The sequence below is a fragment of the Pyxicephalus adspersus genome, chromosome 6, assembly GCF_032062135.1.
Source record: "Pyxicephalus adspersus chromosome 6, UCB_Pads_2.0, whole genome shotgun sequence".
NCBI lineage: Eukaryota > Metazoa > Chordata > Amphibia > Anura > Pyxicephalidae > Pyxicephalus > Pyxicephalus adspersus.
This window is the reverse complement of record NC_092863.1, coordinates 107300147-107315136: the sequence shown is the minus strand read 5'-3', so window position 1 is coordinate 107315136 and position 14990 is coordinate 107300147. Positions and strand designations below refer to the sequence as shown.

Here is a 14990-nt window from a genome sequence, read left to right as displayed (position 1 = left end):
TGCTGCTTACCTCTCCCTCAGGTGAGCATTCTCAATCCCAGGTCTGGGCTGTTCACATTTCTTACTCCCAACTACCAGTAGAGGAAGCTGAATTATTTCATTAAATTATTTGATTAAAACAAATTCTTCCAATTTTCTCCATGATTAGGGGAACTGCACATAAGTCTAAAGTCTCAGGTCCCCCGAGGAAGCAAATATGCGAAACACGTCGGGAATTGAGACAAATGTACACCATTCCATATAAGATAATCTATGATCTGTCAATGTTCCCACTTAATGTTCCATGATCACACCTAACGCAAATGCTATAAATGTATTATTATGTAATTATGTTTTGATTTCACTAAAGCTATTGCCAAAAATGCCTTTCCTCTTTCTCTTCTCTTTTTTCAGAATCAATAGATGCCGTACTATGAAAAAGTAAGTTCTCCCCAGACCGGTTTGCTTTCTATAGCAGAAGTGATATTTTGTTGGTATTTCGCAAACCTTTCAGTTTCTATATTGGATCAGGAGATACAATGTGATTGTGTGTTTCCATCCATGAAATACAAATTTCATATTCCTGACAATATTTCAATGATCTGTTGTCAGGGCTTTGTGTGGTCAGTCCATAAACCTCCATTTCTTATTTTTAGCCATTGCTTTTTCGATTTACAATATTATTGTGTTAAAAAAATCCTCTTCTTCCATGATACATATCTGGTGGACTAGTCCGGTGGCCAAGATTTTCTGGGATGAAGTATTTAAATTAATCTCACGAATATTAAAGCAGGAAATTTTTAACTCGGTGGAATCCGCCACGTTTAGCAAAGTTGATTCAACCATATCGAAACCCATTCAGAAATTGATCAGACTGATACTAGTTGCAAGCAGAATTGCATTGGCCAAGGCATGGAAGTCTCCCACGATCTCCAGGGACCCTATAGTTTCCAAGTTGAATTGGATCATGGTGAATGATAGAGTCACCCATACTCTTAAGAATTCCCTGGACAAATTTGAGGATGTTTGGGAGCCGTGGATTTCCTATTACAGTTTATAGCTATTGCTCTGAGGGAATTCAACTTGGATAATGGTTTTTAATTAAATTCAGCTAGTACTTCCTCTTTTTTTCCTTTCCCCTCCCTTGTCATGTCCACCCTATTTGTTTTTCTTTAATAATCAAGGTATGGTAAGCAACTTAGCATTTCCCATTCGAAATATATTCAGGTTTATAATTTCGGCCTGAAATTGAGCCTAACTTTATGGCTACATATGTTCTACATATTGTTCCGGGAAGGAGTGACTAATAGACTTTGTGTACCACTAATGCTACATGTATAGCTCCATATATGCTGATATGTTGATTTGTAAACTGCCCATTCTTTGGTTTGCTTTAATTCTTGTTTCTGTTTATTGTTTTCTCTTTTTACCTTTTTTTGTTACTTTTATGTTATGAACATTCTTAATAAACATATTGAAATACAAACAATCCTTTTCCACTTCAACATTCACACTGATGGCCCCACGTTCTGAACAAGCACACTTTGATCGCATGTACAATATAGACTTTACACACACTAATAGAAAATGTCACTTTTGTGCATTCAATCACACCATGACAGCCTATGAGTAAGCCATACAGCTTCCGATGAGATGATTGTACTGCCCCTACCCACTTCGTGTACCCCGCACAGCTTATGTCACCTCTGCTGCCCTAATCTTATATACACTTTCATGCCACAAAGATTCAGCATTGCCCTAATATATTATTACTTTCTTATATTTATATAGCACCAACCTATTACACAGCGCTGTACATAATCCATAGTCATGTGACTAGCTGTCCCTCAAAGGAGCTCACAATCTACTATCCCTACCATAGTCATATGTCATTAAAGGTCAATTTAGGGGGTAGTCAATTAACCTAACTGTATGTTTTTAGAATGTTGGAGGAAACCCACACAAACATGGGGAGAACCTGCAAACTCCATGCAGATATTGTCCTGGCTGGGATTTGAACCTGGGACCAATTGTGTGTGACCACTGAGCCACTGTGCCAAATTCCATGCCATCCCTCTCACCCCTTCCATCCCATCCCTCTATCTTCCCAGATGATCTGCAGGATGAATAGGATAAGCAAACAGAAATGATTCTGCTACAGCACAGATGGTGTGAAATCTATCAGTGATTTGGTTTAATAAAGATTTCTGGCTTTGCATGAGAATTGGTTGTGTATATACAATGATCACATTCAGGAGTCCTCAGGGGTCAAAACCAACGAAAGGGATCCGGTGAGTTAGTGAGGCCAGGGCTTAGACATGAAGGTGCCATTGTGCAGGTGGTTGGTGGACGCCATTATTCTGATAATTTTGTTGATGGAATCTTTGTGATTGGACAGATTTTGAGGACATTAAGTGCATGTGATTTAACTCCAACCAACCAAATGCACCAGAGATTCAGATTAAAAGGTTATATATTGCACTGATTGTGGTGAACATTTCATTTACAGATTCACTTTTGATTGGGTAAGGCTAGAGATGAGCGAATTTCTCGAAAATTCGGTTCGGTCTGTTCGCCGAATTTTCCGAAAAAAATTTGCTTTGATCCAAATTTATTTGAGGCGACTCGTGTTAATAACTGCTATTTCTGGTTATTTCCGGTTATTTCTGCTTTTTTGTGGTTGCCGTGCAGTACTTCTACTATGTATTCTTAGATAGAGAAACTCTATCTAAGAATACATAGAGCAGCGCTGCATGAGCTCTCCCTCTTGCCATGCTGTGATTTTACTATGCATTCTCTATCTAAGAATACACAGCACTACATGAATGGGGACAAGTTCCTATTCATCCCCTTTACTGCCCAAAGATCGTAGTGGAATCTCTAAAGACGTATATCCGCCGTTTCAGGAAAAATAGAATCAAATTTTTCCAGAAATTTGGATCGAATTCCACTTCGTCCTCTTCGATTCACTCATCTCTAGATAAGGCTTTCCCAGAACTCAGAATAATGTGTTCCTTAACCCTTTAGCTTCCTCCCCTCCCTGGGTGTCCTGGGGGTATGGGGAGGAAGCTAAAGGGTTAAGGAACACATTATTCTGAGTTCTGATCCCTTATTATTATTATTATTATTATTATTATTAATAATAATAATAATAATAATAATAATAATAATAATAAACAATATTTTTTAGCACCAACATATTTTGAATTTCTGTACAATAAATAGGGCGTGCAAATGACAGACAGACACGGGAGGAGGAGAGGACCCTGCCCGAAGAGCTTACAATCTAAGAATATAATATTCTGAATATTCAAAACAAATCCTCATAGCCATCATTAGAAATTACAGATAACCTTATTCCACATCCCAGAAATCTCCCATAGCTAGAGGTCAGGACGGAAGTAGAGGGGAGGAGAATAAAAGGGTTTAAGTAAGAGGGTCCTTCAGGAGTGACAGTTTTTTGTGGGAATAAAAATTAGAGATAGGTCCCCATCATGGAGACTTGTGACGCCCTGATGGCACAGCCTAGGGCTGCAGATGCCACACGAAGAAAGGACTGGTTGCAGGAGACGGTTGCTGAGGCGATTGGGGGGGTTTCCAGTAGGCCCCTGGTCTTTAGGTTAGGGGGGCTGTGGTCTCGGAGGCATAGGCCTCTGGTGCACCTGAACTCTGAGCCTTTTACCAGAGCTCAGTGCCACATTGGGAGCCTCCAGAGAGAACCTACCATGCAGGCTGGGCAGCACTTGGTCCTGGCCCAGCAGAGGGTAAGGACGATTCCCCTTGGTTGGCGGAGCTCTGGTGAGGGGGCTGCAGCTGCCAGGGAGCACAGCCCTCTCTTCCCAGCAGGTGAGCCTTGAGAGGGGAGGCCTCACCTGAAGTTGGCCCCCTGCATTCGTCAGGGACCCTACTGGAAAATTCTGGAGTTCCTAAAAATGAGATGAGGATTATCCATTGTGCCTGTGATTTCAGGATTATATTGATTGTATTACGGAGGCTCCTGGGTCTGGGGGGTCCTTCTGGGGCTGCTGCTTCGGTCACCGGGGGGATCTGCTCCGGGCTTGGAAGGTCGTCCAGGCAGCCAGGACAAAAGTTGGCCGCATGATAAGATGGTGGCCGAAGAAGATGCGGGAGGACCTGTTACGCATTTCAGGGAGCTGGCTTCGTCCAGGAATTCCTCGGGGGAACTCTCTTCATCCAGGGCAGAGGAAAAGGATGGGGGCCAGGAGCCCGTGATGGTTTGGGGTTCTAGGAGGTCGGCGGGATCCATGGCTGTGGATCTGCCAGGTAGGTGCTATGGGTGTCCTGGGGGTATGGGGAGCAGTTGTAGTGGTACAACAGAAGGTGGGGTTTGTTCAGCTGGGAGGTACAGGAGGTGTAAGAGGGGCTCCCGGAAGTGGTGAGGTTGTTGCAGCAAGGGGGTGGGGGGAATGTTGGTAAGGAGGTAGGTTCAGTATGTGGGAGGCAGAATTTGGGTACAGAGGGGTTGCAAGGGGGGTCTGTTTGTTCGGTTGGGGGGACAGGGGGCTGGAGGCGTGACTTCAGGTGGCCTGGACGCGGCGGGGCGTGCGGACGGAGTGGGAAATGCGGGGAGCCCTTGGACCCCACCTGAAGGAGGATGTGCGCGAGTGTTTTAAACACTCACACAGTGTTTTACACATGGTCCAGGGACCATAGCAAGGATGCGCCCCTTCCTCGGTAGGTATCCCAAATAGGCCGCAGCTAAAACACTTGAGGAGGGTTTTGCAGAGGGGTTCCACATAACCTGCAGTTTGGCAGTAATCCCGGCAGAACCAAGGAATTTGAGATTGGTGTTGAGTTACCCAGCAGTGGTTTCAGAAAAATTGGCTAAGGACATGAGTTTGGGCAGGATGAGTGGGCCTTTCTGTGACTGCCGCTGGAAGGCTTGGTGATTTCTCAGTTGGGCCTGGTGCCCAAAAAGGTGTTGGGTAACTTCAGTATGTTACACCATTTATTGTTCCCGCTGGGGGGATCAGTGAATGATGACATTGATCCTAAATTATGCTCGGTAGTGACGGTAGGATAGCTCACTATTCGATTGGACAGCTATTCGATCAAATAGTGAGAAATTCTCCGGGTGATCAAATGCCGAATCTGAACGCCATTGAAGTCAGTGATGCGAGAATTCAGGTTTTTTAAGGGACTCTTAAGGGCTGCAAGAGCCATCAGATTGTAATCAGATTACTTGTATGTGTTGTTGGAGAGAGTTTCTCTATCCAAGAACCAATAGTACAGCGCTGCAACAGCAACAATCGCTGTTGCCGTGCTCTGATTCTACTATGTGTTCTTGGATACAGTTTGTCTATCTAAGAATACAGGGCACTACAGGTAACTGACCATGTGATGTCATTCCTCATCTGACGTGCACTTACCGTATAGTTAGGTAGATTTCATTGCTATTTGTAAAAACTGGTGATCAGGCAGGTTTGTATTGCAGAAAGAGACAGACATTGACCCTTCTGGATGACAAGTCTGATTCACTGGCACATTCCCTTATTTCCCATGTTGCCCATTGTCAGGCTTTGTGTCACATGCAGAGGTCAGAGCGCTCTGTGTCCTCTCTAGATGTGAAAACGATATCACCAATTTATTTTGTTCTTTTATGATGAAGATTGTCTCCTATCGCTGTGTGATGAGATTCTAATAAAAAAGATATTTTATTCTTCTCTTGTTATTGTCTCTTTATCATCTTGGATGCACCGTGTGTGCTGGATTAGTATACAATAACTGTGCACAATGAATTTAATTACAAATAACTATAAACGTGTTCCCATTGATTGAACAGAATGAATATGGAGCTGTGTGCCGGTGCAGTGGTACAAAGTAAACTAGGAAACTCTCCAATGCTGAATTTAGAGAATTCAGCATGGGGTCAGCTGTCCTCGGCAGCCCTGTTGTTGGATTGGCTGGATACAAATAAACAATGACAGAAATTATTGTATTCAGCCAATCATGTCATTGTTTACATGTGTCTGGCCAATGCAGCAAAAGGGCTGCCGAGGACAGCTGTCTTCGACTGCAGTATCAGATATCAGTTGACATTGGAAGGGTTCATTGTGGGAATCTATTTGGACATTTGTGGAATGCTTACCTGCAGGTAAGCATTGATTTTAAAATGAAAGAAAACAATAAAAAAAGTATTTTTTTTTCTATAGATTTGTGACCCTTTCTAGGAATAGGTACCTCCTCTTCCCATTCCCAAGGGTAAAAGTTATCTGTGGGCCCCCAGACAAGCTCTGAAACGGCAGAATCACCACACATGGGTCATGTTGTGGGGATGAGGTCTCCTTTCCCTGTGATCTCTCTTACCGTCTTTGGGGACAGGCAGGGGTCCTGGTTCCCTTTCATTCTTTGACAATCCAGATTCTAGAGGACCTTTTATGTATGGTGTGACGAGCGCCCTCTCAGGCCACACCCTGCTCATAGACTTTCCAGCACGCACAGCAACAGTCCGCGCACCAGGCCGTCACGGGGCAAGGTTACCACTCTGTTACCCCTTGTCACACACACCATCACAGGTAGACCACCACCACCTGCTGAGAGGGAAGCACGCACCGTTACCCTTGACAACCTCAGTTATACTTCAGCTTTTTTATATGGTCTGTGTCACCCGCTGTCACTCCAGACGGATGTCCCAGCAATCACAATATTTATAGTAGGGTTTTCCGGTTAGCAACTTAACAATAACAATAACAATATTTCTACTTAGAGCACTCAGGGATTCAGCTTACATTGTTATAGTGTTTAACAAGTAAAAAAAAATCAAAGAACAATAGCAGAACCCTAACAGTGCAAAATAAAAGGGAAAACTGTGAAATAATATTTAGGTAGAGTTGGTTTCCTGGTCCAGGTTGCTGTGTAAAGTTATTAGTCAGAGTCACCGGGCTCCCTGCAGTGCTCAATGTGTCAGTGCCGTTGTCCTTAGCAACAAGATGGTATCAGTGAGAGCTCCCTCTGCTGGGCTTACATGGCTTTTTCTATGCCAACCACAGAGGTGGGACTAATAGGACCATCCAATGACAGCAGGGTGGGGGCTGTCTGAGGGGCTGTGTCCACATGGAGTATGATGACCTACAGACACACCTAGGATGCCCCTGTTATAGAAATATTCATTACTCAATATGTTCAGGTTTTACAAACCGCCAACCCCCAGAATATTAATCACCACAAAATAAGGAGTTCACAGAGACCAAACTGGGCATGCCTGGGACTTATGGTTCACCAGGACAGGCTAATGATGGTTTCCAGGCTTTCCTCTATTATTAGATATTACTATAGTTACTATATATTACTATATTATTTATACAGAATGGTATATTAGAAATACAAAGATCATTAATAAATGGGTATACTATACCTATACCTATATATAATGGGTAACTATACCTAAGTATAATTTCACAGTTTTCCCTTCTATTGTATGCTGTTTTTATTGTTCTGTTATTGTTCTTAGATCGGTCCTTATTTTTCTATAATTTGTTTATGTTTTGTGTTTTTGTATGTTTTTACTTAATAAACACCAAAAAAAGCGCTAGTTGAATCTTTCTAGAAATAGTGTAACTTGCTAACCCGAAGCTCTACAACATTGCTCTATAACATTGTGATTTCGGTGACATCTTGGTTTGGAGTGGCAGTGGGTAACACTAAAGAAGCAGAAGCAAAACTTCGGTTGTCAATGTTGTGTTTGGCAAGGGTTAACAGGAGTGGTTAACCTTGCCCCGTATCGGCCCCTCTTTGGCCTGCTTGTGCGTGGACTGTTGCAGAGCGTGCTGGAAAGTCTATGCGCAGAGTGTGGGCTGAGAGGGCGCTCGTCACAACCACCTAGTGGCAGAACTGCTAATTGCAGTATAACATAAGGATGGCTGTGTTGGAACATAAAGCCACACACACATTCAGCTGGATGGTGAAACATTCACATGATCCTATGTGTCCCTCCAACACTGGCTGGATTAGTCAGGCCATATTTTTCAGTGGTGACAATATGAATTGTTTTAGACAGAGATGCCTCAGTGCTCCAACCAGAGAGTAGAGAGACAAGCAGGTGAGATATTCCCTGCACATTTTACCTGCCAGGGACATGGTCATCAGTGTAATAGGAGCTTTACAGAAAGATGGTGGGAGAGGCCAGTGTCTGTCATTGACGACCTTCTTGACCTGGGTTCAACAAATTGGCAGTCAGGAGAGTAGCATCCTCCATAGGAAAGGTCAGGAATGATAACCACCATGGCTCCTTATGTACAGGTAGGTAGGCACACAATGTCCTCAGCTAAGTTAATCTGTGGGTTGACCTAATAAAGAGAAAATAAAATTCATTGTCTCAGTTCATTTTCTTGTTGCAGTAGAACTCTGCATTTCCCAGGGTAAATTCCGGCCTCTTCATAGCAGATCCATATGGTGACTTTTTTAGTGAAGTGATTACGAGATTCTTCTCACAGATCCACCGATTATATTGTGTACAGAGAATGTTCTGTAATTTGCCGTCAATGATTCTCAGACAACGATTGTTCGGTCTATAAAGAAACAATATCATATACAACACACACACAATGTCGAGATCTATTTTCAGGATATATTTGTAGGCAACCAATAAAACAATCATAGGTGTCAATGTATTCTGATATGTGAATACAAGTAATATATAATAGCATTAAGTGACAGAGAAGGGGGTTGGGGCAAATTATTGCAATGTCACGGCAGGATCTGTATGGGGGACACCAGAACTATAGCAACCCTTCCCAATGGTACTTACAATCTTACATTTTCGGGGAGCCTAGTATAGCATTATCAGGGAGAGTGGAATAATGGACATTAATAATTGGCTAAGAAAGATTAATGGGTGGGTAGGTGATCCTGAAAAGATTTGAGTTCTGAGGGCTTTTCAAATGTAGAATGTGGGTGAAAATTGTGGTAAGTCCCTAGTGGGACAAGGGAGCTGATTTCAGAATGTGGGGGGAGCACTAAAGAAGTATTGGAGCCATGTGTGGGAAGAGGATATGTACGTTTGGGGTAATTGGAGGAACTGAGGGGACAGATAGGGCTGTGTTTATGTATTTCATTTTACTTACAATGACTGGTATGGTTTGGGCCATTTCCATTCTTGACTCCCCGACTTCCAAAACAATTCCTTGCCAACCCAGAATCCTCCATATTCTTCATTCAGGAATCGCTAAGAATAAGTTCATTGTTAGAGTGAATGTGCAGTAGATTTGTACATATTTTATCTTCCCAGTTACTATGCTCCTCCCCCCAAAAATCTAACACATATAACATTTATGGTCCAATAACATCATTATATCAGTGGAATCAATAATCCAAGAGATCACTATCTAATGGAGATTTGTCTGCCTTTCCTGCTTCCGTTTTAATGTCATCATTTATCTCTGTAGAAACAAAGATTACACACTAATTACACTCTAATACCATGTCTGTCTATAAAATAATGAGATTAATAACTCATTTTTATTTATTTCTATCACTATTCAAAAGTTTGTCCCCTTCAATATTCTCTCCAATTACAATGAAGCACCAATACTGTTTTGTCTCCCCCTGGTGGAAGGTGTGGAGCAGATCAAGCGTGTTTCTTTAACCCCCCCCTAGCGGTCTGATTCTGGCCGTATGCGAAAAAACATTTTTTTTGGAGTTTATTTTACATTAAAGACCTATCATTCTTAGGCATAACTCACAAACACATAACAGTTAATAAATTTATTATTAAACTTAAAAAAAAAAATCTGTTAAAAAAATAAAATAATGTATAATGTAATATAACTGTACAGCAGCATATATAATATATATTGAATATTTCTTTGTATTAGACTTAGTACAGCTATTTTGTATTAAATCCAAAACAAAACTATTTGAATTTCACGCCGCTAAGTCCCTCCCGTACCAACTTATGCACCGACGTCACTGGGAAACCCCGTAGGACGTCTCTGCACTTCGCGGTTGGAGAACGGAGGAGAAGGACATGTCCCCAGGACCTGCAGGGACCAGCAGGACGCCGGGGGACAGGGATGGAACAAGGTAAGTGGGTTTTTATTCTGCTTTTAGGTACTCCAAGTCTGACTCAGGATTACCAATTGTCCTCGAGCCAGACTCGGGATTACCACTAGCGGGGTAAATCACTGATTTCTATATAAGAAAAACAAAAAAGTGCCAAGATGGCAAATCCGGTGAATATGGAGGATGTTCCAGCGAAGTAATGTGTTTGTCGGTCACAGAAAGTGCTGTGTGAGAAGGAGCATTGTCCTGACGAAGAATGAAACCATTTCCCACATTTCTGCCGTCTTTTCCTGACTCTCTCAGCTTTGTCTTCCTTATAATAATGTTGGGTCACTGTTGTGCCTTCTGGAACCCATTCTGCCAAAATGACGCCTTCATGTCACAAAACACGATGACATGGCTGTGACTTTGGACTTTTTTGGTTCTTGGTGATGAAGGTGTTTCCAGTGACTGTGGTTTGGTTTCAGATACATGGGGAAGATCCGGGTTTCGGCACCAAGTGATGAATTTATAGAAAAGGTTCGGCTCCACCTCAAGTTGCTGCAGAATGTCAGGACAAATTTCGTTGCGGCTCTCTAAAAATATATAAATTTGATGCCTTGCTCAACTTTAACACTTCTCATGATTTCAGCACATGAAGGGAAACACAACGGTAATAAAGCTGACTGACAACAAACTAACCAGCAGAGAGTTCCGGCGTTTGTCCTGCGTGTTTGGAGAAGTTTACACATTCATGGCAAGAGATCAGAATCATGTCACTTTGTGATACAGATGGAAACACAATCTCCTTATTTCATAGACAGACCTCGTATATCAAGCTAAGGGACAATGCGCCCAGGTAGCTTTTACTTGTAATGGGCTGGGTGTCATCCATCTTTGCCCCAGACATGACGAGGAGCACTGACTCTGTCATCTCATGCCGGATGCTGGTAGAAGTATAATATGCTGTGACATAATAGTAACAATGAATCTTCTATACAATCGGAAACTCCAGTATAGAAATAAATATTCTGGGCTCAGTACATCTCATCTACTATCTTCTACCATCTTCCATTTTCCCCCCAAAAAGTCATAAAGTTAGCTAAAACTTCTCAGTCTGAAGAAATCTTCTGTTCATGCCACCATTTTATAACCCAAACTGAAGCAAACAAACCATAAATCTTCCAGGTATACCAAACAGGTTTGTGTTACAGGACGGACATCGGCTTCACAAAGTATTTGGATAACTTAAGCAACTCTACTCCATGTGAGTGAATCTACAGTCTGATGAGTGAATTATCTATATAAATATATAACATTTACCTGAAGAGCCGTATTGTCTGTCTGTATGGTAATAAGATTGGAATCTTTCCTTTCACAGTCAAATTTACTATTTTCCCATTCTGCTAAGTTTCCAGAAATCCAGAGGCATTTCATCTCGAAGAACACCCAACCTTCAGGACAAAGACCTGAAACAAGAAGATAGCAAGAGCCCATAGTGAAGATATGGAGATAAACTGAGCACATCTGGATTATCCACAAAGTAATGTAGGTCAGAGCGTATCTTGGTGGCACCCGGGATGATAGAAACCTAAACCACCTGGGGAATGGGGAAACAAACACATCCCCTTGTGTGGGGTAATAATCATCTGATGTGTGTACGTAACTTTCCTGTGTATTATTCATCCATATGCAACTCCACCAATAATGTCCCAGCATGGTCACATGCCCCATCAACAATTTCTTCTTTCACATTCACTTTCAGATCACCTTTTGCTTGACTATAACCAGGAATACTGACAGCCCAGTCATGGGAAGGACAAAGCCGGGATTCAGCAATGCCAACTAAGGCATAATTCTCCTCACTCATTAAGGCTTCCGACTCCCCTATTTTGTTTGCCAGATTTCTAGCATTGGTGAACAGGCTCCTTATACCATTGCTGCTTTTACCATCATTGTTTGCCAAATCATTTTGTTTTTTAGTACAACTAGTACTACACAATCCAATGTTTGTGTGTAACATAGGAAGCTCCATACATTTATCCACAACCCTTCCCCCAACTATCCCCAATCCACCCTCCATTGGTGATTGACCCCTGACTAACCTTTCTGATTGCCCCCATCCCCCCCCCCGTTCTAGTTTAACTTTGCAATAAATCTTTCCTGTTAGCACTGTGTCAGGCCGTGTCAGATAGAGGTGTACAGTTCACGTCTAAGTTTTGGAGAGCTCTTTGTAATCTCTTGAATGTGTCTCTGGACTTTTCTTCTGCTTATCACCCACAGTCTAACTGTCAAGTGGAACGAGTCAACCAAATCCTGACCAGTTTTCTACGACATTTCATCAATCTGCATCATGATAACTGGGTTGAGTTATTACCTTGGGCTGAGTTTTCTTACAATAATCATGTCAGCGAGTCATCCAAGAAATCGCCATTTTTTATTGTTTATGGGCAACAACCAAATATCCCACTCCCGGTGTCTTCTTCTTCTGGTATTCCAGCCGCAGATGCTACTACAAGAGAATTCTCTGAAATCTGGGAGGAGACTAGGGGAGCTCTTAAGGATGCTTCTGTCCGCATGAAGAATTCCCCAGATAAGAGATGTAGAGTTTCTCCTAAATTTAAAATACATCCGGCTCAAAATTCCCTCTCACAAATTGGGGCCACGCTTCATCGGTCCTTTTGAAATCCTGGAACAAATTAATGATGTTTCCTACAAACTTAAGCTGCCAGCCTCACTCCGGATACCGAATTCCTTCCATGTATCGCTACTAAAACCCGTCATCCTGAATCGTTTTGTCAAGAGACCTGTCTCAGCTCCCGTAGCGGTCAGTGATGAGAACGTATATGAGGTAAAAGCCATTCTGGGGATGAAGAAGAGTAGAGGAAAAACCCTGTTTCTGGTAGACTGGAAGGGGTTTGGCCCTGAGGAGAGATCTTGGGAACCCAGAGAAAATATCAATGCGCCCCGTCTTTTGAAAGAATTCTTGTCGGGGGGGGGGTACTGTTAGCACTGCAGGCCTAATCGCAGGCTTGGGCGCCGGGTCCTATCTCTCAGGTAACCCACTACCTATGTTCCATGTCAGTGTTTCTTTCATGCTGAGACTTGCTCTGGTGTGGGTGTGTCTCTGAGGTAACACACACACGCCCTCTGTTTCCTACAGCCAATGGCTGATGCCCTGCAGGTATTTAAAGGCACCTCCTACCACAAGAAGTTGCCTGAGCAATCTCTGGCTTACCTGCGTTACTCTCAGTGCTAAAGTGTTTTGTCTGTTTGCCTTGCTGTGTACCGAACCTTGCCTTCGTTTTTGGACTCTGCCTGTTTGCTGCCTGACCCTGACCTTGGATTACGTTTCTGGACTTTGCCTGTTTGCCGCCTGACCCTGGTTCTGTATCCTTGCTTCTTAACTCCTGTGGTCAGCTGCCACTGGCCTGGGGATTGCTCTGAAGTGGCACCTGGCAGCTACCCCACAGCCCAAGCCTATCCTCACCATCGGAGGCTCTAGCGAAGACCTGGTAGCTGCTTAGTCACGCCCCTCTGGAGTCTACGCTGTCAGTGGCACAGTGGGTCCACACCCGCTTGCATAACATTTCCCCCCTTTCATTTAGGTGCAGTCCATGTCTGGCATACAGGTTGTACCCCAAGGAAAAGTCAGCCCAGTGCTCTATGAACCCAAACCCTTCCCTATTACACCAGGACAAAAGCCATGCATTTAGCTGTCTTAGCCTTTCCTGTGTTGTGCATGGCACAGGCAATAATATAGAGAATAGAACCTTGGAGGTCCTTTTCTTCAATCCTCCTGATTATAGGATCCCTTTTACCACCTATTACCACCTCTTATTAGTGGAGAAGACCAGATCGATCTGTGCCATCTGGCAGGGGTATCTGGAAACATTGGAAAATAAAGTGTTATAGGACAATTTTGTCTTTGGTGCTTAAAAGGTAATGTTTAGGTAAAAATATAACTGAATAACTTCACACATAAAAACCCAATAACATATTTATATGAGAACATATACTTCTCTTATGGGCCAAGCACTGGTCCAGTTTTGATGTTACGTCATTCAGCGTCTCTTCTGCTTTTTGCCTGTTGGCTGTCGATGTCTTTTCATCCTGCAGACACTGCAATAGGGAGCTGTTCAGGTCGTCCTTGCTCTGCATGGCCTTCTCCAGCTCAGCCTTGATGGCTGCCAGGTCGTTGCTCATTGATGACAGAAGCTCCTCTCCCCTCCGGACACTCTGAGTAAGACTGCTGTTCAGATGGATGTGGTTTTGCGTCATATTCTCCAGCTCCAGAAGGACCTTTTCCATATTCTGCTCGGTCATCTCCATCTTTCTATAGGTTTCCTCCAGCTCACTCTCAGTGGTCTCCAGTCTCTTCTTCACCGATTTCAGGTGGTCATCCACATTGATGTGGTTCTCATTCATACTACTGATCATTGCCTGGTGACTGATCACTGTCTGTTGGAGATCACTAGACACCTGAACATCTGGAACATGTAACCAAGACAAGAACAAAACTAATAAAATCATATTAAAAGAACAAAATTATAGAGAGCAGAAAGTCATGGAGACCAAACAGAATTCAGCTTTCAGTTATCATTATGGGGATTGTAAGAACGAAGCTGATCTAACATTAAGTTGCACAGAGAATATATATTCACTTTTTTGTGTTTTCTGATTCTGTAAGATGAAGATAGATTATCTGTACCTGAGCAGTGAAGATCCCTAAGCATGAAGTGTATTTACTCTTCCACTATTCCTTGCGAGCCCCAGCAGTGTGTGTCAGAGAGACGTCATTGTGTTATGGGTGCTTCATACCTAGAAACACACACCTGTGAACATCCATGTATTCCTGCCTTATCCATGTCATGGAACCCTATTCTACATGTATGTATCCAGCCAACACACACCTGTGAACAAGGAGACCTTTCCATGTATTCCTGCCTTATCCATGTCAAGAGCCCTATTCTACATGTATGTATCCAGCCAACACACACCTGTGAACAAGG

At 42.9% G+C, this 14990-nt stretch overlaps 1 protein-coding gene across 1 annotated transcript in view; it reads right to left on the bottom strand.

Moving 5' to 3' along the window:
• Positions 1-5465: 5465 nt before the first annotated feature.
• LOC140332350 (uncharacterized) overlaps positions 5466-14990 on the bottom strand; it is an 18559-nt gene continuing 9034 nt past the window's right edge. The window contains exons 4-7 of the mRNA XM_072413623.1: positions 13998-14468; positions 11302-11447; positions 9063-9163; positions 5466-8507 (exon numbers count right to left, since the gene is read on the bottom strand). Of these exons, the coding sequence (XP_072269724.1) occupies positions 8315-8507; positions 9063-9163; positions 11302-11447; positions 13998-14468 (911 nt within the window). The 3' untranslated portion in view covers positions 5466-8314. The remainder of the gene's footprint in view (positions 8508-9062; positions 9164-11301; positions 11448-13997; positions 14469-14990) is intronic.